General features: G+C 41.7%; 1 protein-coding gene across 17 annotated transcripts; it reads right to left on the bottom strand.

Annotated features, from left to right (window-relative positions):
- Positions 1-866: 866 nt before the first annotated feature.
- SLC25A51 (solute carrier family 25 member 51) lies at positions 867-22,295 on the bottom strand. 17 transcript variants are annotated; one of them, XM_029603168.1, is made up of 6 exons: positions 22,160-22,262; positions 11,461-11,538; positions 9,881-9,960; positions 9,587-9,675; positions 7,601-7,722; positions 867-4,717 (listed from the first exon to the last, which is right to left on the bottom strand). In XM_029603168.1, exon 6 carries the CDS (start codon positions 4,672-4,674, stop codon positions 3,796-3,798), a length of 879 nt encoding a protein of 292 aa, XP_029459028.1. In that variant the 5' UTR covers positions 4,675-4,717; positions 7,601-7,722; positions 9,587-9,675; positions 9,881-9,960; positions 11,461-11,538; positions 22,160-22,262; the 3' UTR covers positions 867-3,795. The 17 variants fall into 17 exon arrangements, with proteins under 17 accessions (XP_029459028.1, XP_029459034.1, XP_029459064.1 ...); XM_029603174.1 differs by having other exon boundaries at positions 11,483-11,538; XM_029603204.1 differs by having other exon boundaries at positions 11,487-11,538.
- Positions 22,296-22,523: the final 228 nt, after the last annotated feature.

The following is a 22,523-nucleotide window of genomic DNA, read 5'->3' as shown; positions in this document are numbered from 1 at the left end:
GAATTCTAGAAATGCAATTAAGAATAAATGCAATTATGCAATTAAAAATGCAATTAAGAATAAATGCAATAAATGCAATTAAGAATAAAAGTATTGCTTGCATAAGTCTTCACACCCTTTATCATAGCAAACCCAGATCAGCTCCAAGACCCAAAATAAGTTACATAGAGCCATCTGGGTCTAATCAAAGTAGCTGAGCTAATCAGAATATTTCCTGGGTGAAAAATCAAGATGTTTCTGTTATTTGAAGTGAATTTAAAACAAAGGTCAAAATATGCCAAACCAAAAGCTGCTGAAAGAACTGCAGGATAACAGTTAAATGGTACAGACTCGGGGAAGGCTATAAGAAAATTTCAATGTGTTTCAATATTCTTTAGGGCACAATCAGCTCTATCATTGAAAAGTGAAAAGAGTTTAGCATCACCAAGACACTGTGTTCAGGCTGCCCCTCCAAAGTCAGGAGCCCTGGTGAGACCTCACTTGGAATACTGTGTACAATTCTGGAGACTGAACCTTCAAAAAGAAATAAACAGGATGCAGTTGGTCAGAGAGTGGCTACTAAGATATTCAGTGGTCTTTTTTCTAAAGCATATGGCAATAGACTTAGAGATCTAATATGTATACCCTAGAGAAAATGCAAGATGAAGAAGTTATCTCTAAGGTTTCCATGCACAGGAGGTGAGCTTTTTCAATGGAAAGGAGACTCTAGAATGAGGGGTCATAGGATGAGGTTGAAAGGGGGTAGACTTAGGAGAAATCTTACGAAATATTTCTTTTCAGAGAGGGTGGGCATGCATGGAATGACGTCCCAATGGAGGTGGTTGAGACAACAGTACTTGAATTTAAGAAAGCATGGGATAAATACATGGGCTCTGTAAGGGAGTGATGGGAATTGTAAAGATACATTAATTGTGCAGATGGACAGACTAGTTGGACCATATGGTCTTTTTCTGCCAACATGTTTCTCTGAGCCGTGGATTAAGGAAACTGCTATAGAATGTCACCGTGAGGCCCAAGGTTACTTTAAAAGAACTACAGAGATCTTTGACTGACACTGTGGAAAATGGTGACTGATCAACAATTTCCAAAAATATTCCACAAACACAGTGTGCATGGGAAGGTGGCAAGAACGACACCACTGCTGAAGAAAAGCCACATGATGTGCCACATAGCATTTGCAAAGAAACATTAAGGGGACACTAGATGCAAGGAGGTTTGTGGACTGATGAGCCAAAAATGGAACGTTTTGGTCTCAATACTAAGCGATGTATATGGTATAAGACACACACAGCACATCACCCTCCCTACAGTAGAGCATGGTGGTGGCAGCATTATGTTGGAGGGATGTTTTGCAGCAGTGGGGACAGGGAAGCTTGTGAAGATCAAAGAAAAGATGGATGATGATAGTGCCAAAAGTTCTAATTCTAGATGACAGATCACCTGGTCTGTAAGAAAACAATGATATTAAGCATATTTGTAAATAGGGATCACAAACTTTAAGAGAGTTTATCTAGAAATGTACATGCAAAAGCTGAATAATTTTATCTTCTTTTTTTGTCCATCAAAATTAGTTTATTACAAGAACCTGCTTTACTCCAAACAGCACATTTCAGATAGAAAAAAATAAATTGTTGCAATTACTTTCCATTCCTTAAACATTCTGTATTCCATTTTGATTGCATATTTTTAAGTACATGTTTAGGACTCTAGTCTTCTCAGCTATGCTTCTGCACTGAAGTGCTCATTATCTTCCATGGGAAAATGCCCACAGACAAAAAACTGTCAAAGGGAACTATCTGCTGCAATTTTACCTACTTTTTGTCTATGCAGTGCCTGCTAAATTATATGCAGCACCAAGAGTTTGATTCACTAGCATATTTAGACATTTTACTAGCTTGTCACTAGGTTATCAGTATAAGCCGCATTGTGTGTAATTTCCCTAGATTTTACCTAAGGGATGAACCTTCCCAACAGCACAGGACTCATGACCAACTAAAACAATAATTCTCTTTAAAAGCTATAGAAAGTTGAGCACCTGAGGCTACACTAATTATATCAAAGCCAGAAGCTGTACGGAGAATTTAAATGTTATAAATCTTAGGAGATTAAAATTATCTGTATTATGAATCCCTGAAATGGAATTCCAAGGTAAAGAAAGCTAAAATATGATTTGAAAATCAAATCCAGAGCTAGAAATTAGTATTTGGCTATTTCAATTTTATATCTGGAGTATTAATTATAAAGCAGGCTGTTAATATTACTTTAGAAATAGTTCTAGATTACTTTGTTTAAAAAGAAAAGGATGTATCTGTGAGCCTGTATTTAAAATTTTAAAGCAGGAAAAAGTTTTTATTTCAATACTCCAGTGATTGCACCAATTCCTTTATTTTTCACAGGTGCTAGAATAACCTAAAATGTTATGTACCTGATAAATGCCCCTAATAATCATAGAACGGTGTTCAAACAGATTAATACTAACAAACGCAGGCTCCTCTGATACTAAATACTCCAGACAAATTAGGAAATTGGAGGAAGATTCATACGGACGATTTACAATTTCGGATAAATGGCACAAAGTGGATGGCTTCTTATAGACTAACCAATTTATTGAGGCATCAGCTTTCGAGGACAGACTCCACTTTGTCAGATGCATGAAGCAAAGTACAGAGATGGGTAAAATATATGGGGATGTGGGGAAATGGAATAAAGAGAAGACTGGGCAGGCAGGGTATGGAAACAAAGTGATAATAGCATTATAATCCAGACTACTGACAACTGAGGGTGATGGTAAGTTTACTGAGTTCCAGAACTCATCAAAATACTTATCACCACCACGAACAGAGACAATGGCTTCATGGCACACTACAACTATCTATGAACTTTCTGTCTTCTCACACTTACCTCAGTTAACAATATAGTCCAAACTACTGACATTAACACTTTGAATTCCACACCCTGCCTGCCTATTCAATGCCTTCTCTTTGTTCTATATCTCCCCCCATATTCTTTGCTCACCTCTGTACTTTACTTCATGCATCTGACGAAGTGTCCTTGAAAGCTCATGCCTCAATACACTGGTTAGTCTGTAAGATGCCACCCACTTCATATCATTTTTGCTATACCACACTTCACGGTTCAGATATTCAGAGGGATAGCCAATTTAGGATAGGTTCTCTCTGATCTGTGAACACTCAAATTTCTTAAAGCCTGAACTATATTCAAAGATATGGATCAGGAAATGACTTCTTATTTCATTATCTCCATTTGGCTAACATGGTTTACACTGTTGTATATTTAACATCAATCATGAACACATATCTGCTTTATAAGGAACTTCTCTCCATCTGTCTTATGCTGTTCTAGAGACAGCCAACTTATGTATTTATTTTTGCTTAAAATTAGCCTTGAGTTATCAGACCACACCAAACCTTGTCAAAGTGCAGAGCCTGGAATTCCAAGAACAGAGCTTGTCTAATTGCCTGCAGAATCACTTGCTCAAAATGTTAATTTATTTCTGCAAAATAAAATGTGTCTTCCATCAGGTCTTTTAGATTTAAAAATAATTGCTAACACAGACCAGTTTTTGCAATTAAACAGGCACCAGTAAAATCATCTCTTTCCTGGTTAGTTTGCAGAGGGTTGGGGGGAAGAGTAACCTCTTCTTTTCCAGCTAATCTGTGTTGCTCAATGTGACTCATGTTCTGGAAGTTCCTAAACAGACAACTTGCTCCCAGGAAATAAGGGATGTTGTCTAGTCTTTGTGCCCACCAACGGTCATTACTGTCTCAACCTCTTTCATAAAAACTTTAACAAGAGCTCATACATTGCATTGATGATGCCCCAGGAGAGAATGGAGCGATGGTAGTTGAGATGAGCGCCTCTAAAAAGATGGGTTAGTTTTCTATCACGCTCTATCCAGATTGTCATAAACACTCTCCCAAAAAACTGAAAATCCCCACCAATCTGGGACTGCATGCGAGTTTTCACCACGTTCATTGGGTAAAAAAGGAAATTTAACATGGCACCCAACAGCCCCCCACAGATAAAATCATTGACTAAGTTAGCACTGTGTGTTTTGGCTTCAGGAAGACACTGTTTGATAGGTCCTCGTAGACCAAAAAAGAGAGCATTACTGGGTCCATTTCGGAACAAAATTGGAACTAATCCCCTGTAGTATTCTCTGAAACCATAGCCTTTCAGTACCTTAAAAGCCTGAAAAGTGTTTGTAAATTTGTCATGGTGCTTGTAGTCTTGTAGCAAAGTCTGTACCCGCTCAAAAGGTGTTAGAAAGGCTTCTGTGGTCCCCGCCATCACAGCTGCCACACTGCGAGTCATAAGCTCAGGAGCACTGGTATGCTTGAGGAGGAGGCTTGAGAAATCCTCATAAAGGCCAAACATCAGCGCCAATGTTGTAGTCTTTTGCATTAATGGAGGGAGGATACCACGGTACAAGTTTCGAATTCCATCCCTCTGCAGCTGGTGAATGGCATCTCTGGTTCTCACCCCATAAAGCTGCTGGCGAAAGAGTACTTTTTGGATAGGAAAAGTTATGGCTATATTGGTGAAAGCAGCACAGCAGCCACAGACATAATGCTTTCCTGAGCTAACATTTACAATTGGATCTTTGATTTCTTGTTCTGAACTTGGTAAGGCAAGAGCTTCTGAATCCATCATAATGCTGGACTTTGAACTTTCTTCATAGAGTTATCTTCTTTAACTGAAACAGGAAATTAAGAAAGAACATTATCACTGTAAAGTTGAAATTAAAGGAAAACAATTAAGAGAGATTTGAAGATAGAAGATTGTGGTATTCTGTCCATTATCTGTATATGATGCTAATGGAGGTAAGTGAAGTGATTTCCTGGCAACTAATATTCCAGGCAGAATCCCAGTCACAAAAAGAAAATTAGGGAAAAGCAACTAAAACAAACCATAACAGTCACATACATTCAGGCAACTTATCTTGATCTCCATCTCTGGAATCCTTGTGGGTTATGACACCTTTTAAAAAACCAACAAGAAAGCTGACAGACTGCACAGAAACAGAAAAACAATGAATTCTTTGCCTCTGGCTTTACAGAGGATATTTGGAACATAATCAACCCTGAAACATTCTATAATGGTAATGATTCTGAACAACTAAAAAACAAATCTGTTATAATGGAGGATGTAAGATCAAATTGCCAAACCGAAGAATAACAAATTACCAGGACTGAAGGGTATCCATCTCAGAGTCCTCAAAGACTCAACCATGAAAGCGCAAACTTGTTACTAGTAAACTATAGCACATTTAAAACACCCTGAAGATTGCAGGATGGCCAATGTTAAAACACCAGTTTTTAAAATGGACCCCAGGAGTGACCTGGGAAACTATATAGCAGTCAGTCCAACATCAGTACCAGGCTAAATGGTAGAAGTTATTCTTGAAAGCAAAAGAAGAGCCCATATAGATAGACATGGCTTAATGGGGAAGTGGCAACATGGTTTTAGCAAAGTGAAGTCCTGCCTTACAAAATCTATTATATTTTTTGAAGGTGTAAAACATTTAGATGAAAGTGAGCTGGTTGACTTTGAATTTTCAGAAGGTATTTGATAAAGTTCTCCATGAGAACTCCTCCTGAAATTAAAGTGTCCTGGGATTGGAGGCAATGTCCAAATGTGGATTGGTAACTGATTAAAAAGACAGGAAACAGAAGGTAAACTGTTTGCTTTCCAAATGAAGCAAGGCCAATAGTGAAGGATATGAACATAATGGAACTGGTGCAGAGGGTGACTACTAAAATGGTCGGTGGAATTATTCTAAAGCATACAGAGACAGGCAAAGAACTAAACATGTATTTTCTAGAGGAAAGGCGGTATAGGGGAGATATGAAAGACATTCAAATATTTCCCAGGTTTCTATGCACAGGTGGTGGGCTTCTCTCAAAGGAAAGGTGGCTCATGGGATGAGGGTGAAAGATGTTCGACATCTGTAATATTTTTTTTTACAGAGAGGGTGGTGGATGAATGGAACAACCTCCAAATGGAAATGGTGGAGACAAGGACAGTTTCTGAATTTAAGAAAGCATGGGATAAACAGAGGATCTGAGAGCGTGTAAAGCTGAATAGTTGGTGTAGATGGGTAGACTAGATAAGCCGTGTAGTCTTTTTCTGCTGTCACATTTCTACACCACAGTGATCTGTAAGGGACCTGTGCTGTTTTTCATAAGGGAACAAGTGTGAGGATCAAATCTGCAGATGACATGAAATTATTCAAAATAGCTAAAACTTCAACAGACTGTGAGGAATTTCTGAAGGACCTTGAGAGACTAGGCAACTGGGCATCTGAATAGCAGATGAAATTTAAGGTGAAAAGGTGCAAAGTTATGTACATAGTGAAAAATAATCCCATCTACAGTAAAATATCCCGTATTAGTAGGCACCAACCAAGAAAAAGAAAAGAACTTTGTGTCCTTGTGGATAATACAGTGAAATTTTCAGTTTGGTGTGCAGCGATGGTCAAAAAAAGCAAACAATGTTAAGAATGATTAGAAAAGGAATGGAGCATATATACTATTATCTCTGTATTAATCCATGGAGTGACTGCACCTTAAACAGTTTGCCGTTTTGGCTGCCACATACCAAAAAAACAAAAAACAGATCTACACAAGGTGCAGAGATGGGCAACAAAAATGATAAAGGAGATATAACGACTTCCTTTTAATGAGAAGATACACAGGATAGAGAACTTAGAAAAGAGAAGAGATGGCTGAAAGGAGACATGATAGAAGTTTACAAAATTATGAGTGGGGTAGAATGGATAAATAAGATTGTCATTTACCCTTACAAATACTTGAGATCTTTCTTCTCAGTTTTTATTTTCCCAGGAATTTATCAGTTTATTACAACAAAACTAGAAAACATCAATGAAAATACATGACTTATTTTTACAGGTAAATATCTTTGTTCTTGTTGTAATAAACTCAGATACAATTCCAGGAAAAAATAAAATAAAGACTGAAAATGATGGTCCCTACAAATATTAAAACGAGGGGACACTCCATAAAACTAACCACCAGAAGATTTAATACAAATCTTAGAAAGTACTTTTTCACTCAGTGCAATATCAAGCGGTGGAATTTGTTGCCAGAGGATGTGGTCAAGGCAACTAGAATAATGGGGCTTAACAGAGGTTTGGACAAGTTCCTAGAGGAAAAGTCCATAAAACATTAGCCAAGTAGACTAAAGAAAGCTATCGCTGTCCCTGGGAGCAAACAACAGGAAACAGATCTGCTGGGTACTTGTGACCAGGACTGGCCACTCTCAGAAACAGGATGCTGGGCTCGATGAACCTTGATCAGCTCCTATATGGAATTTCTTATGTTTTTAATCTCCATTCCTAGAAGTTAAAACATTCTTCAGCTAAAATGAAGAAACATTTGAAAGGAAGGCAAACTGAGCTGAAGAACACTGGAGTAGATGGAGACTCTTTATAAGTGAGGGGGCCTATCATTTGGCTAGAGGCTATGCAATCAGTACCTGCCTGCAGGAAGGGAAATCTCAGAGAGAGACTGATGGTACTGGTGAAAAGAGGGAATGAAAATGATTAAAAATGTTTTACCGATATAACACAAGCAATTCACACCATAGTAAGCCAAAGCCATATCTAAGGCAGATGGCTGTTCCCTGATGATCTCTTCACTTTCAGTTGATGGTGGATATTTGCATCATCTGTCTTTTTTTCTGTAAAAATGCAAAGTATACTTTACCATTCAGTGGCATTTTTCTCCATCACTTTTCATTATTAGACTTTATACACATTATCCTTATACTCTGTATTCTCTAACAGCCATTATAAGTTCTAGCAGCTTCTTAGCTCCCAAGTCAAGGCAACCAGCCCACCCCACCCCAAACAGAGGCACTGGAAAAATATAAAAAGGTGTCAAGCAGCAATCGCATGTCTTTAAACAAGTCTGGTTTTCAGGATACCTACACTAAATTATCCATAACATATCTGCATACAACAATGCTACTTTCAGGTTAATGTTCATATTTTGAATATCCTGAAAATGACACCTGTTTGCAACCTTCCCTACATCTCTGCCCTAATGTGTCCCATTAGGACAAATGCCATTGTATATGGATGAGCCCTTCAGGTGAGTATCAATTTCCTAGTTAAAAATGGATTTCTTCATACTCTTATGTACACATTAAGAATATATTTTTCTGTGATCTGATCATTAGATACTAAAAAAGCCTCTCAGACAACTAGCTATCAGTATTCAACATCAGCTCCAGAAAGGTCATATCCAGAGCTCTCTATACTATGCTTTGGTCCTTTTCTGAAAAATGTATAAGGCCCACTAAAGGTTACTTAGACCCTGAATTAGCCAATCCAATTGGCCAGGAATTGTTGAGAAAAACTGTGGGCCGGATTTTAAAAGAGTTACGCGCATAAGGTACGCGCGTAACCCTTTAAAACCCCCCTGCGCGCCGCCGAGCCTATTTTGCATAGGCTCGGCGGCGCACGTAAGTCCCGGGGCTTCGCAAAGGGGGCATGTTGGGTGGGCGGCGTGAATTTCAGGGTGTTCCGGGGGAGTGTCGGGGGCGTGGCACCGGCCCGGGGGCGTGGTCGAGACCTCCAGCCCAGCCCCCGGGTCGGGTGAAGGCGCGCTAGCAGCCCGCTGGCATGCGCAGAGTTATGCCGGCCACTTCAGCAATAAAGGTAGGGGGAAGGTGTGTGTGTGTGGGGGGGGGGGGGGGGGGGGGGGAGTAGAAGAAAAGTTCCCTCCGAGGCCGCTCCGATTTCGGAGCGGCCTCGGAGGGGAACGGGTAGTGTGCGCAGGGCTCAGCGCGCACAAGTTGCACAAATGTGCACCCCCTTGCGTGCGCCGACCCCGGATTTTATAAGATGCGTGCGGCTATGTGCCTATCTTATAAAATCTGGCGTACATTTATAAAATCTACCCCTGTGTGAATAATACCCGTGACTAAGTGTCATTTTCAAAACTGAACTACCTCTAAAGAGGGGACAAGGTTTAAATGACTGAGATGAAAAATACGTTTGCTGTTCATCTGTCAACCACAAGGGAAAGGTGTAAAAATATAATAAATATAATACTTGGGCAAGTGGTAGGGGACAAAATGAACTGTATTAACATAGCAGCAGATGTAAACATTTGTCATATCATAATTGTATTACGAGTATAACAGCAAAAATGTTCACAACTTCTACTACAATAGCAAATATCAAAGCAAACTCGTGTCATAAGCACCACAGCTCTATTTCAGATAAGTACAAGTAGATGTAATTCTAGATTAAAATAAATAAAATGTGTATCTAAACAAGTTAACTTAAAAATCCATCAATGACAGATAATGATGCACTGGATGTACAATTCAAAGTTAAATCAATTATGATATAGAGCTGAATTAAATAGAAATCAATTGTCATGATGTACTAAAGCAAATGAAAATTAACTTAAAATTTAAAAATAAAATATAAAACTAGTGGTTAATATTATTCAATGATAAAATGCAATGGTGAGTATAAATATGTAATTTTGTAGAGATTACCAGAACGCAAGCAATAAAATGTTATTTTTACCTCTTATTTTATTGTAGGGATATCAATGCTAATTAACTGTGGAATGACGAATCAGAGTATGCAATCAAAGAAACAATGTTCACAGAGAACTGAAGAGAAAAAAGACATCAGAAATACAAAATGAATGTCTATAATAAGACTAATCCATTTTCATTTATGGAATTGCCCACCCCACAGGCTCAAACAGATCAGCTATACATCTAGCATACACAATAAAATGCCATCTATTACAATTACAGATTTTTAAAAGACTGCTTATCGAAAATAGCTGAAAAGGAAAACATGATTACTTACTTCATGTGGAAAGAATCAGTTAATATGCGTCAGCAGGCGTATCACTGACACTGACTAAGGAATCACACCTTGAAAACAAGCTGAAAGACAAATGTTGAATGTTAAGAAAGCAAGTTTGTAATTAGTTTATATTACTGAAAAAATGTATATTTAAAAAAATAAAGCAGCATACACACTCAGATGTGAGATGCTGTACAGATGGCACTGTCACGTGGGCATCAAATGCCTATCTCCAGTTTTAACCACAAATGCTGCAAAACTGCATACACTATCAAACAGTAAAATCAAATGCTGGCTGAAAGCTATTAGATGTGCAGTACTATTAAAAGGAAATCTTCTGAAGAAAACTTCACCCAACTGCAGTATATACAATTGCTAGAGAAAATCTACACCCTCTTTTAAAATATTTGGCTTTTGGAGCTTTATAGCCTGCAAGTAAAATACATTAAAATTAGGGGCGGATTATAAAAGGGTTACGTGCGTAATATACGCACGTAACCCTTTTAAACCCCTCCTGCGCGCGCTGAGCCTATTTTGCATAGGCCCGGCGACGCGCGTATGTCCTGGGGCTTGAAAAAAAGGGGCGGGGAGTGGGTGGGGTGGTCCGGGAGCGGAGGCGGGACCGAGGCCTCCGGCACAGTGGGTGTGCCGGGGGATTGCGTGCCAGCACTCGGCCAGCAGGCGCAACTTATAAAATAAAGGTGGTGGGGGGGGGGGGGGATTTAGGTAGAGCTGGGGGGTGGAAGGAAAGTTCCCTCCAAGGCCGCTCCGATTTCGGAGCAGCCTCGGAGGGAACGGGGAAAGCCATCAGGGCTCCCCTAGGGCTTGGCGCGCGCAAGGTGCACAAGTGTGCAACCCCTTGCGTGCGCCAACCTCAAATTATATAATATGCGCGCGCACGCACAAATCTACGCCCGCACGTAGCTACTAAAATCTGGCCCTTAGTGTTTGTTCCATGAATCCACATATCCTACCCCACAACATCCAAGTGAAAAATAAATTCCAGAATTCTTTAGAAAATGAAGTACAAGAAAAACATGGAGTCACTTGACTGGATAAGTGTCCACCCTCTTGTAGCAATCTTTAATGCTTAAAGCTCTGCTGTAATCAATTGCCTTCAAAAGCACACATCAAGTGAATTGGCCCCACCTATGTTAAACCGAACTGATTTACATGACGACTGAATAAATTCAATAGATCCTATTAGGTTCTCACTGCTTGATAGTATATTTCAAAGCAAAGACAGTTTTGAATAGATTTGTAAAGAGGAATGGTTTAACACTAAAATTTAGGTGTGCAAAGTAAACCAAAGAGGGTAGAGGCTTATCCAGTTGTTACATTTCAGTTTGTTATTTTGGATGCCTTGTTCCAAGAAAGGTGTGGTGTGGCTATGTATGGAAAAAACATTTAAAAGGATTTGAATCTGATGCAATGAGACAAAAAAAGTGTGAAAATTGTTGAAGGGGGAATAGAGTCTCTGAATCTACCTTATGTTAGTAGTTTGCAAAGTGTTCATTAATTTAATTCATGGTTTATATTCTGCCATTCTTAACCACAGTGGATAATAGTTTAAAAATTACCATCTGAAAGATGGGTGCTGACCTACGTAAATAAGATTTGGTCTGAATCCAGTTCCCAGGGGAGATATGTTCACATCACTGGAAAAAAAAATGTAAATGTGACTGTGTGTATATATATTATATACACACACACACACACACACACCTACAATGCCTGAATGTAATCCCCAACAGTGAACTCTTAAAGGCAGTATTGGCATGAAAACTGAATTACACCCTGGTCCAAGGTTGTAAAAACATCCAGGCTCCTAAAATTTGGCACTTGGTTGAGGCTGGCACCAGAAAGAAGAGAAGTTGTTAATAGGGATGTCCATTCACTAGTCATTTGTTTTGCAGTATGCACGTATGTTATCCATTGTACAAGCAGGGACACTTACACGCATACTAGAGATATGCGGATACCATGAAATGAATGACCAACGAATGCGCATCCCTAGTTGTTAATATTGGGGCCAGGCTCAAGAATCTGCCACTGTTGCTAGGACCATAGTTGAGATGTCCCTTATCACTACTGTGCCAGGAGGAAATTGTGGGGAGACCACTTGGACAAGGTGGAAGATGTTGGGGATCGTGCCTGGAAAGAGAGGAAAGGGAAGAGTAAAAAAAAAAAGAAAAAAAAAAGAAAAAGCAGCAATCCCCATCCAAATAAACCGTAAAAAAAATTAAGACAAAAAAAATACTCAAGAGCAAAGTAAAGCAAGTTTGTTTACCTTAAATGGTGTTTTCTGTAGATAGCAGGATGAATCAGCCATTTTGTCTGGGCACATCATCTGACAGCACATGTACAGACTCTCCCTCTTCAAGAATTAAAAGAGTTTGCTCTGCTGCACCTGCAATTAATCATAATGGCCAACGCCATGGTCTGGAAAAGGCAAAAAAGGAATGACCAGAGAGGAGGGAGGGTATGCATGGCTAATTCATCCTGCTATCTACGGAAACACCATTTATGGTAAGCAAACTTGCTTTTTTCCGTCAATAAGCAGGCTGAATTAGCCATGCTCTCTGGGGAGTCCCAAACTCCAGGTTGTTATGATCTCATGTCGAAGGAGTGTTAGGCAACGAGTGGAATATCACCTCTGAACAATCCTTCCCCTATTTTTTATTTTTTTTTTATATAAAACACCCCCCCCCCCACTTTAGTGGACAGACCTTTTCTGATTGGCCACAGTTGTTTGCACTGCTTGGCCTAGTGCACTGACTGAGGCTACTGGTTGGTCCAAACAATAGTGAGAAGTGCAAGTATGGATAGATGACCATGTGGCTGCTTTACAAATGTCAATGGCAATATTTCGAAGGTGTACAACAGAGGCCGCTGTGGCTCGCACCTGATGTGCTGTATGTGTATTGGTTAGTAGTGTTGGCTGCACTGAAGCGCGACAGTACTGGATATTCTTTGAAATACAATTTGAGTGTCCTCTTGGTTACTGCCTCCCAATTGCATCAGGATTAAACATGACAAATAGTTGTGATGAGCGTCAGTGTGGCTGTGATTCTTTGTAATATGCCAATGCCCTTTTGTAATCAAAGGTATGAAATGGTCTCTCCCGTTCATTATCATGCGGTTTAGAAAAGAAGATAGGGAACATGATGGCTTGATTTATGTGGAAAGCCGACACCACTTTTGGAAGAAATTTAGGATGTGTTCTGAGTACCACTTTGTCGTGGAAGAATTGTAAGTAAGACAAGAAATTTACCAAGGCCTGAAACTCACTTACTGTTCACGCTAAGGTAACAGCAATGAGGAAGACCACCTTCCAGGTTAGAAACTGACTGTAATAGTTTAAAGGGATGTTTCATTAGGGCTGTGAAGACAGCATTTAAATCCCAGGGAACAGGAGATTTTTTCTTAGGAGAATGAAGGTGAAAAAGTTCTCTCATAAATCAAGATAGAGGATGGGATGCAATCGAGGAACTATTGTCCTTGTCTTGATAAGTAATTATAGTGCTTAAGTGGACCCTTATGGAAGACATTGCTAACCCAGATTTTGAAAGGTAGTGCAAGTAGTTGAGTAACTGCTTCGGAGAAGAAGAAAAGGGGCTGATGGCGTGTCAGATACCCAGCCAAAATTTCGCTTCCATTTGAATGATTAGTTCCGTCGAGTTGATGGTTTTCTTGCTGCTATGATTTCTTGAATGCATTCTGGGAAAGATAAGTCCTGTAAAACTTCATGTTCAACATCCAAGACTGCATCCTGGCTCAGTGATATTGGTTGCTTCTCCGAGTACTGTATTAGGTATGCATACCACCGTTGCCTCGGCTATGCAGGGGCTTCGAGTGTCATCCGTGCTCTGTCCTGAATGATTTTCTGGACCGGCCTCGATATGAGTGGTGTTGGAGGAAATGCATAAATTAGACCTGTTGCCCATGATAAGATTGCGTCCTGGAACTCTGAGATGACTGGGTCGAATGAAGCAAAATAGAGTCAGCTTTCGAACGTGTTGTGACGCGAACAGGTCTATCCAAGGCAGACCCCACTGTAGAAAAATCTTGTTGGCCACTGTTTGGTTGAGGTAAGACTCTGCTTAGGCAGTCTGCCAAATGTGTTTACCACACCGGGCAGGTAGGTTGTTTGTAGGGATATCAAATATTCGATGGCCCAGTCCCATATTCTACACCACTTTTCTATAGAGAATTAGGAGCCCGAACCCCCTTGCTTATTCACACAGAACACTGCCACCTGATTGGCCATGTGGATCATTATGGTCTGGCTATGAAGCAGGTGGATGAATGCGACCAGAGCGTTCCTTATGGCCTTGAGCTCCAGGAAGTTGATTTGATGAAGCTTCTTTTCCGATGACGAAAGGCCCTGCGTCTTGTAGTGAAGAAGATGGGCCCCCTCAGCCCTGGGCGGATGCATTAGTGGTGAGGATTAGCTTGTGCGGGATTGTTGGATGCAAACTCCTTTCATTAGAACCCCCGGCCTTAACAATCACTTTATGTCCCGCTGCATGGAGTCCGACAAGGCTATTCTTGCATTCAGTGGTTGGTAATATTGAGCTCATAATCTTTAAATCCCAGTGAAGGCAACTCAGGCGGATGTTGGAAACTACATACATAGCCGCCATGTGGCCTAGCATTACTAGCACCTGATGAACTGTCACTATAGAACTGTGGAGTAACTGTGATATGAGGCAGCGAATTCTTGAAATTCTATCCTTCGGTAGGAAGGCTCTTGCTTGTACGGCATCTATCCTGCCTCCAATAAACCACAGTATGAGTCGGTCTGAATACAGAGTTCTCGTAGTGGATGAGGAAACCTAAAGACTCTAGGCCAACGACTGTCATCTGAAGGTCCAGGTAAGGAAAAAACCAAAATTCCCTGGTGCCTTAAATAAGTCACAGCAAAAGCCACAGCCAAGCATTTGGTGAAGACTGGGAGCAGAAGAAAGACCAAAGGGAAGACTTTATACTGGTAATGCTTCAAATTCACTTGGAAGCAAAGGTATCACCATCAGGAAGGATGGATCAGAATGAGAGTGTAGGCGTCCTTGAGGTCCAGGGAGCACATCCAAATCATTCCACTGGATGATTTGAAGGAGATCATCTTGAATTCCTCTTTCTGAAGGTGTTTGTTCAGGGATCTGAGGTTCAGGATAGGCTTGAGCCCCCCTGAGTGCTTTGGAATGAGGAAGTATTGGGAACAGTAGCCAGCATTGATTCCATGATCTGATACCAGCTGAATGGTCGCCTGTTGAAGCAAGTTCTGAATTTCCTGGTTCAGCAACACTAGCTGGGAAATCTCCCTTAAGGGAATGGAGAGCTGAGGGGAGATTAGGACAGATCTTGAAGTTCAGATGATAACCCTGGCATATGATGTTGAGAACACACTTGTCCGATGTTATCCACTCCCATTCCGATAGAAAATAGCGAAGCCTGCCTCCCACTGGAAGATGAGGCTGTGGATGGGCTGGGCTCAAAAAGATTGCAGGGGCTTAGGAGGCAGATGGTTATGATGGTTTCTGTTGTCTGTGGTCTCTTTGGCGCCTCCTAGGTTGCATTAGTTGGGATTGAGGACGATGTTGCTGATAATGTTGATAAGGTTGCGCCTTTGATAATGTGTTTTACGGTATTGGGACAAGTACTGCTTAATCATACCCTGGGAATCCAGAGATGTTAAGGATTGTACCGTCACATTCTGCTCCTTAATTTGAGATACAGTGTCTGAGTTTATGCCCATACAGGTTTTTTCCAGAACACAGGAGGGCTGCTTATTGTACTTGTCCTCTCGGATGGAACTGAAATGTAACCACTCTATGCATCAGCTGCAATAGATATTTCAAATGATTCATATAGTGCTCTGAGCAGATGCTGTAACCCTTCCTCTAAGTCATAAAGAGACAGATATTTGCTGACCAATCTCCAAGCGGATAAATAACTTTAATTGTTGCAAACATTCGTACAGGTATTGTACCATGTAGAATTGATGCTGCTGGATGCAGGAGGTCAACATGGCACTCTGGAAGACCTTCTTGCGAAAATCATCCAAGAGTTTATGTTCCCTTCCTGGTGGAGCAGAGGAATGTAATTTAGTCTTTTTTGCCCTTTACATTGCCAACTCAACAATAACTGACATGTGAGGTAGATGGACTACTCCATAGGTTAAGGACTTCTGTAAATGGAGTTTGAGATTCAGCTTCCTGGATACAGGGAGATTCTAATGAGGGGACTCCCAGATCTTAGAGAGTACTGTTTTCAGAACCTTATGTGAAGGAAGTGCTGAAGGTTTTGCCAGAACTTCCAGGATTTTTAGAATTCCAAAAATATCTGTCCTGGGGTCTGGCAACTTTCGGACCTCCACTTTTAGTAAAGTACCAACTTCTCAATGAAGCAGGAATAAGTGAGATCCTCCAGAGGAGATGAATAATCTGGAGGCTCCTCCGGTGGGTCAGACAGTATACCCATCAAACTGGCAGGAGAGTGAGGAGGGAAACCGTTATGTTCCGATTGGGGTGATTCTGGAAGGGCAGGTTCTCCCCGGTCTGATTCCGGAGACATGGGTCTCTGGGGAAAATCTTGGATGACTGGGGTATGGTTGTTCCTGATCTCCTTCCCCAGTGAAGTCAGGGAATTGAGGAGGTGAAACTTTCAGACATAAGGAGGAGAAGAGATTCCTGATGGACGAAATCTGCTCCATGGCTTGGTCTGATCGGATTAATGGAGACCCTGTAGGAAGCATGCTCTCTTTTGACAGAAGCTTTAGAAGAAGAATGTCTACCACATGGATGAATCACCGCCGATGTCTGATGGCTGTTGATTATGGCCCTTTGAACCTCTCTCTGGACCAGTTTGTCTATTCCTTGAGGACAACTCCTCTTGGAAGTTGGAGACCCTATAGTGGAAAATCATGGAGAAATCTGTATAAACCCTATGGATTCCCTGTGAGGAGGAAGAAGCTGAACTTACTGAAAGAGGCTTGGAAGGGGAAGTCCAAGGCAGGTGAGATAGGATGTCCAGAATTGGAGTTAGGTGTTGTCTTTGGTGAGGTGATGAGGAAGTATCCACCTTTCTGCTTTGGTTTTGTGACGGAATGCCCAGCCTGACTTTAAGGAGGTAGTATGGTGTTGATCCCTTCACGGAGATGACGTATGCGTCATGGAAGTGGCTTGCTGAGCCGTGTGCTTTTGGCTTTTTTGATATTTTTGCATATGTCCACTTGCTTTGTGCCATTGGGTTGATCCAGTTTGGGTGTAGGTTGAAAATATGCAAGATTGCAGACTTGGATGTCCCACTCTGCGTCATGAGCTGGTTTCATCAAAGAGACGTGGCTCTTGGTGTGCGTCGCTTTAGGGGTTGCCTGTGTTGATGCGTCATTGCTCTGCCAGCACCTGGGTTGGCACAGTTTTGAGATTACCGTGTTGATGTGCATCCTTAGACAATGCAGTTGATGCTCCTGCAGCAGATGCTTGGTGTTCCTGTCAGCATGGGGGTTCCACAGACTTTGGCTGGGGTTTTTTTGTTGGGTTTTTTTAGCTGCAACCGTGACCTTCACCCCCCCAAGCCCCACTCGCCTCAGATAAAGAAACAGGAGCCTGAAGGGCCACTGGCTTGGTCTTGTGTTTAGATGCTACCTGTGGCTCCATGGATGCTAACCTTCTGTGTGCATGCTGGTAATGTTTAGGGCCTGGAGAAGAATGAGCCAAGTGTTTCAGAGATGGAGCGTAGCTTCCAGATGCCAAAAATGCACCATGCCCATCCTTCAGGGACGCAATTCTCAAGGTCCTCTGTCTTTGTGCCTATGGCGACATGTGACCACAGTTGCAGCAAGATGGTTGGTTACGGTCTGGGCCCGGGCAAATGTAACAATAATTATGACCGTCCATGATGGACATTGTGTGTCTGCACTGACAGTATTTGAAGCCAGGCTTTTGGACATTGTGGTAGCACTAAAAAGTGCTTTTGGGGGTTTGCTAGTGAGAGGAGAAAAAGGCTAAAAAACCAAAAAAAAAACCCAAAACTATGAAGAGACAAGAGGAAAGGAAAAAAAAAAAAACGTCCATGCGAAAGCGCGGAAAAATTAAGACTAAAGAGACTGACAACACGCTTCGCATGGGAATTCCCGCACAAGCACAGCAGAGCAAATGCTCTTAATTCTTGGAGTCTGTAGTGTGCCGGATGACGTCACCCACACAGCATACCTAATTCAGCCTGCTTATTGACAGAAAAAGAAAAAATCTGCAGAACAAAAAAAAAAAGAAGCAAAATATTACAAACAAAATTCCCTGGATTTTACATATCTTTGCCTGGAGGCTAACTTTTCTAAATTTCATCCCTGCCCCTACCTTTAATGGTGGTCCCTGCAGAACAGGGTTGTGTCACATCAGCAGGATAATACAGTCAGAGGTGTGGGTTTTCTGAAAATGTCAAATTTTCCCGTACGACTCTCCTTTGCATAACACAAGAACATAAAAAATTGCCAAGCTCGGTCAGACCAAGCCCAGCATTCAGTTTCCAACAGTGGCCAAACCAGGCCACAAGAACCTGGTAATTACCCAAACACCAAGAAGATCCCATGCTACTGATGCAATTAATAGCAGTGGCTATTCCCTAAGTAAACTTGATTAATAGCCGTTAATGGACTTCTTCTCCAAGAACTTATCCAAACCTTTTTTGAACCCAGCTACACTAACTGCACTAACCACACCCTCTGGCAACAAATTGCAGAGCTTAATTGTGAGTTGAGTGAAAAACAATTTTATCCGATTAGTTTTAAATGTGCTACTTGCTAACTTCATGGAATGTCCCCTAGTCCATCTATTATCCGAAAGTGTAAATAACTGATTCACATCTACTTGTTCAAGACCTCTCGTTATCTTAAAGACCTTTATCATATCCCACCCTCAGCCGACTCTTCAAGCTGAACAGCCCTAACCTCTTCAGCATTCACTGCTATACACTAATTCTCCCATCTTACTTCTTAGACTTCTGGCATTAGCACACAAACATTTCAAGTATGTTTTTTGTTTGTATTAACATTCTGCTTTTCAACTGTCAGGGATAAATTGGAATCTCTTAGCTCAGGTAAGTTTTTAATTAAAGAAATTCTGACTACTTTTCTTATTATTGGAACTTCTCTGTTGGAATGCCCTAACTCTAATGCTTCATTAGTATCCTTCGAAGATACCTCCCTCCAAACCATGCGCTGTTGAGTGACTGTCGGCTTTCCCCTTTAATCCCGTTTAAAAGCTGCTCTATCTCCTTTTTTAAAGGTTAGCGCCAGCAGTCTGGTTCCACCCTGGTTAAGGTGGAGCCCATTCCTTCGGAAGAGACTCCCCCTTCCACAAAAGGTTCCCCAGTTCCTAACAAAACTGAATCCCTCTTCCTTGCACCATCGTCTCATCCACACATTGAGACTCCGGAGCTCTGCCTGCCTCTGGGGTCCTGCACGTAGAAAAGAGTGCATTGCAGAGAATGCTACCCTGGAGGTTCTGGATTTCAACTTCCTACCTAAGAGCCTAAATTTGGCTTCCAGAACATCCCTCCCACATTTTCCTATGTAGTTGGTGCCCACATGTACCACGACAGCTGGCTCCTCCCCAGCACCGTCTAAAATCCTATCTAGGTTTCACGTGAGGTCCGCCACCTTCGCACCAGGTAGGCATGTTACCAGGCGATCCTCACGCCCACCACTAACCCAGCTGTCCGCATTCCTAATAATTGAATCACCAACTATGACGGCCGACCTAACCCTTCCCTCCTGGGCAGTAGCCCTGGGAGACACATCCTTGGTGCGAAAGGACAATGCACCACCTGGAGAGTAGGTCCTTGCTACAGGATCCTTTCCTGCTGCACCAGGTTGATGCTCTCCGATCATGAGACCTTCTTCCTCCAAGGCAGCACCAGGGCTGCCAGTCTGAAGTTGGGACTTGGTACTATGTCCCTGAAGGTCTCATCTATATTCCTCTCTGTCTGCCTCAGCTCCTCCAGGTCTGCCACTCTAGCCTCCAGAGATCGGAGTCGTTCTCTGAGAGTCAGGAGCTCTTTGCATTGCATGCACATGTACAACTTCTCACCGGCAGGTAAAAAATCACATATGGCACTCGATGCAAAAATACTGGGAAGCCCCCCTCTTGCTGCTGGACTGCTGCCTTCTCCTCAAATTTGTTCAGTTCTTAGTTAAGTTTTAGGTTGCTATGGGAGCAGGAATGTGTCTAATTAATGTCCTTTAAATGTATTAGTGAATTCACTATATGTCTGGTAGTGGCCTACAGGGGAATGATCAAACTCTCAATAAGGTTGTTTTTTTTTTTTTTTTTTTTGTGAAAGTGGCACCTGCCTATAAATTAAAGGATGAGCTAAGGGTGGGTGAGCTGGGAAATACAAATAGTCTAACTTCAGTTAGTCAGCCAGAGTGACTCACTGTTCTCTTGATTAACAAATGTTGGTACCTAATCAAACCAAAAACATCTTTTATGACTTCCCCCTTCCTCAGTTATTAGATTTACACTATATCAGAGAGTTTTCTTTTTCTTAACCAGGCATCCCTTCTCCAGAATGCTCTCCCTCTTAACATTCATGCAGAATCAAATTTTTTTGAGTTTCAAAAAGGAGTTAAATCATGTTTTTTAGCCAGGCCTTTGATTAATAAATACTTTTTGTTAAGAATCAAGCTGTAGTATCACTATGAAAAGTTTACAAAGCAGCTCAAAAACAATTTTTATTGCCAGGATTTTTTAACAATAAGTTGAATTGCAGATTTAGCTATTTTAATGAGAGGCATTATGTTTTGTATCCTGTCTTGTATTGTTAAGATTGTTTGTTACCTACATGAATGGGATTTTATGTTTTATTTTATTGTAAACCATTAAGTTAAACCTTTTTACAAGAAGTATATTAAATTAAATAAATGAAAGAGGATGCCAGAAGAAAAGGATAAGAGGTAGGGAGTGGATGCTCAGCAAGGTGGGGAAAGAGTGGGGGAACTTGTAGAGAAAGTGTGTGTGCAACCCTGTCCCCAAAAATCCATGCCAAGGACCAGGGAACATGCATCAGTTTCTTTTTGGCTGTGTTTTTTTGGAGGAGGAGGGGGATATCACCATTTACCCTACAGACTGCCCTGCCTTCAGTCTCCTGTCACCCCTTGTGGTTCAAAGCTTTCTTCTGGCCTTCATGTAGCAGGAAATTGGAGGCCATCCAAGAAGGTGAGGAAAAACACTGCTGGGACCCCACAACCAACTGTAAAGAATTAACTTTCAAAAATGAGCATTGTTAGGGACCTTTGAATTATCATTCAATTTCTGTGACTTTAAGTGCTAGAAGGTAGCTCATACTGGATAAGGGACAGAAAGATATTTACAGATCTTTCAATGAATCATGCCACAATTAAATTTTAATGCAACAAAAAAAAAAAAAAAAAGGGCCATTCAAAGCATTTACTTTCTTCTATAAGCTCTTTCATAAATGGGAAATTCCGAGTGCCCCTGCATAATTTTGGGGTGTCATGGCAACCCAGTGGCTTGGAGTTGTGCGGTCCTGCATTTCTCCACAAGTTAACATCTTTCCAATAAGTTTTAAATTAAAAAGCAACTTAAAAATCCATCAACTTTTTTTTGTGTATAAATGGGGCAAAACTGTATCAGGGAAGACAACAGATTTCAAAATGATAACTTGAATTGATCAGATTTACATTCAAAATAATACAGAACTACACAAAACTAACATTTGTTAGTCTCGTTGGCATTAAGCAATAACTACAGTCTTAATAATTCTACATGCAATACAAAATAAATACGTATTTTACAGGCATTTAAAGGGTCAGAACCACCAGTCTGCTAAGCATAAGGCAGTCTTGGTGAGTACAGACTTACTTTCTCCTCACGTAACTACCACCGAAATAAACGGAATAGCTGCCCAGGAATAAGGTAGCAACTGCATTTTAAGACGTCGCACGAGCATCGCTCCTTTGGCTCTAAACCTGTTATTACTGATCAAGGATGCTTGCATGCTGCCACTCCCATTTCCCTCTCTTTGATAACAGCTGACCCCAGCAGGGGAGGCGGCGGACAGACACCAACCTGCCATCCCGCCCCCGATGCAAAAGAAAACTTGGCAAGGGCTGGAAGAGAGAGAGAGTCTCCCTCCGCCGCTTTCTGGCGGAGGGGCCGAGGCGCTCTTCCCCAGAATCTCCTCTCCCGGCGCCTCTGGTCTCTTGGAGCAAGAAGTGACCCCTGCACAAATCCCCTCCACTCCCGAGTCTCTCACCGGTAGCTCGGGGGAGAGGGGCTCAGTCTCCTCCCCCCTCCGGCCCCTCTGGGCACTGAGACAGCACGAACCACAGTAGCCAATCCAGCAAACGGAACTGACGTCTATGAAAGACGGAAGAGGAATGAAATGCGAGCCAATGAAAGGCCAGACGCAGCCGAAGTGGGTGGGCGCGGCTGTTTACGTCATGGCGCCGGCGGTGATGGAACGGCTTGGTGGTCCAGATTCCTGCATTCGCTTTTCATCTGCTCCGAGGCCACGGCTGTTAACGAAATTGCGCGCGCCCAGAAGGGAACAGGAAAGGGATCAACAGAGCACGCGGCGGTAGCAGCGCCCCCTACTGCAGCGACCTTGCGATTTATTT

This window comes from Rhinatrema bivittatum, chromosome 1 (assembly GCF_901001135.1).
Source record: "Rhinatrema bivittatum chromosome 1, aRhiBiv1.1, whole genome shotgun sequence".
Lineage (NCBI taxonomy): Eukaryota > Metazoa > Chordata > Amphibia > Gymnophiona > Rhinatrematidae > Rhinatrema > Rhinatrema bivittatum.
This window is presented reverse-complemented; position numbering and strand designations above follow the sequence as displayed.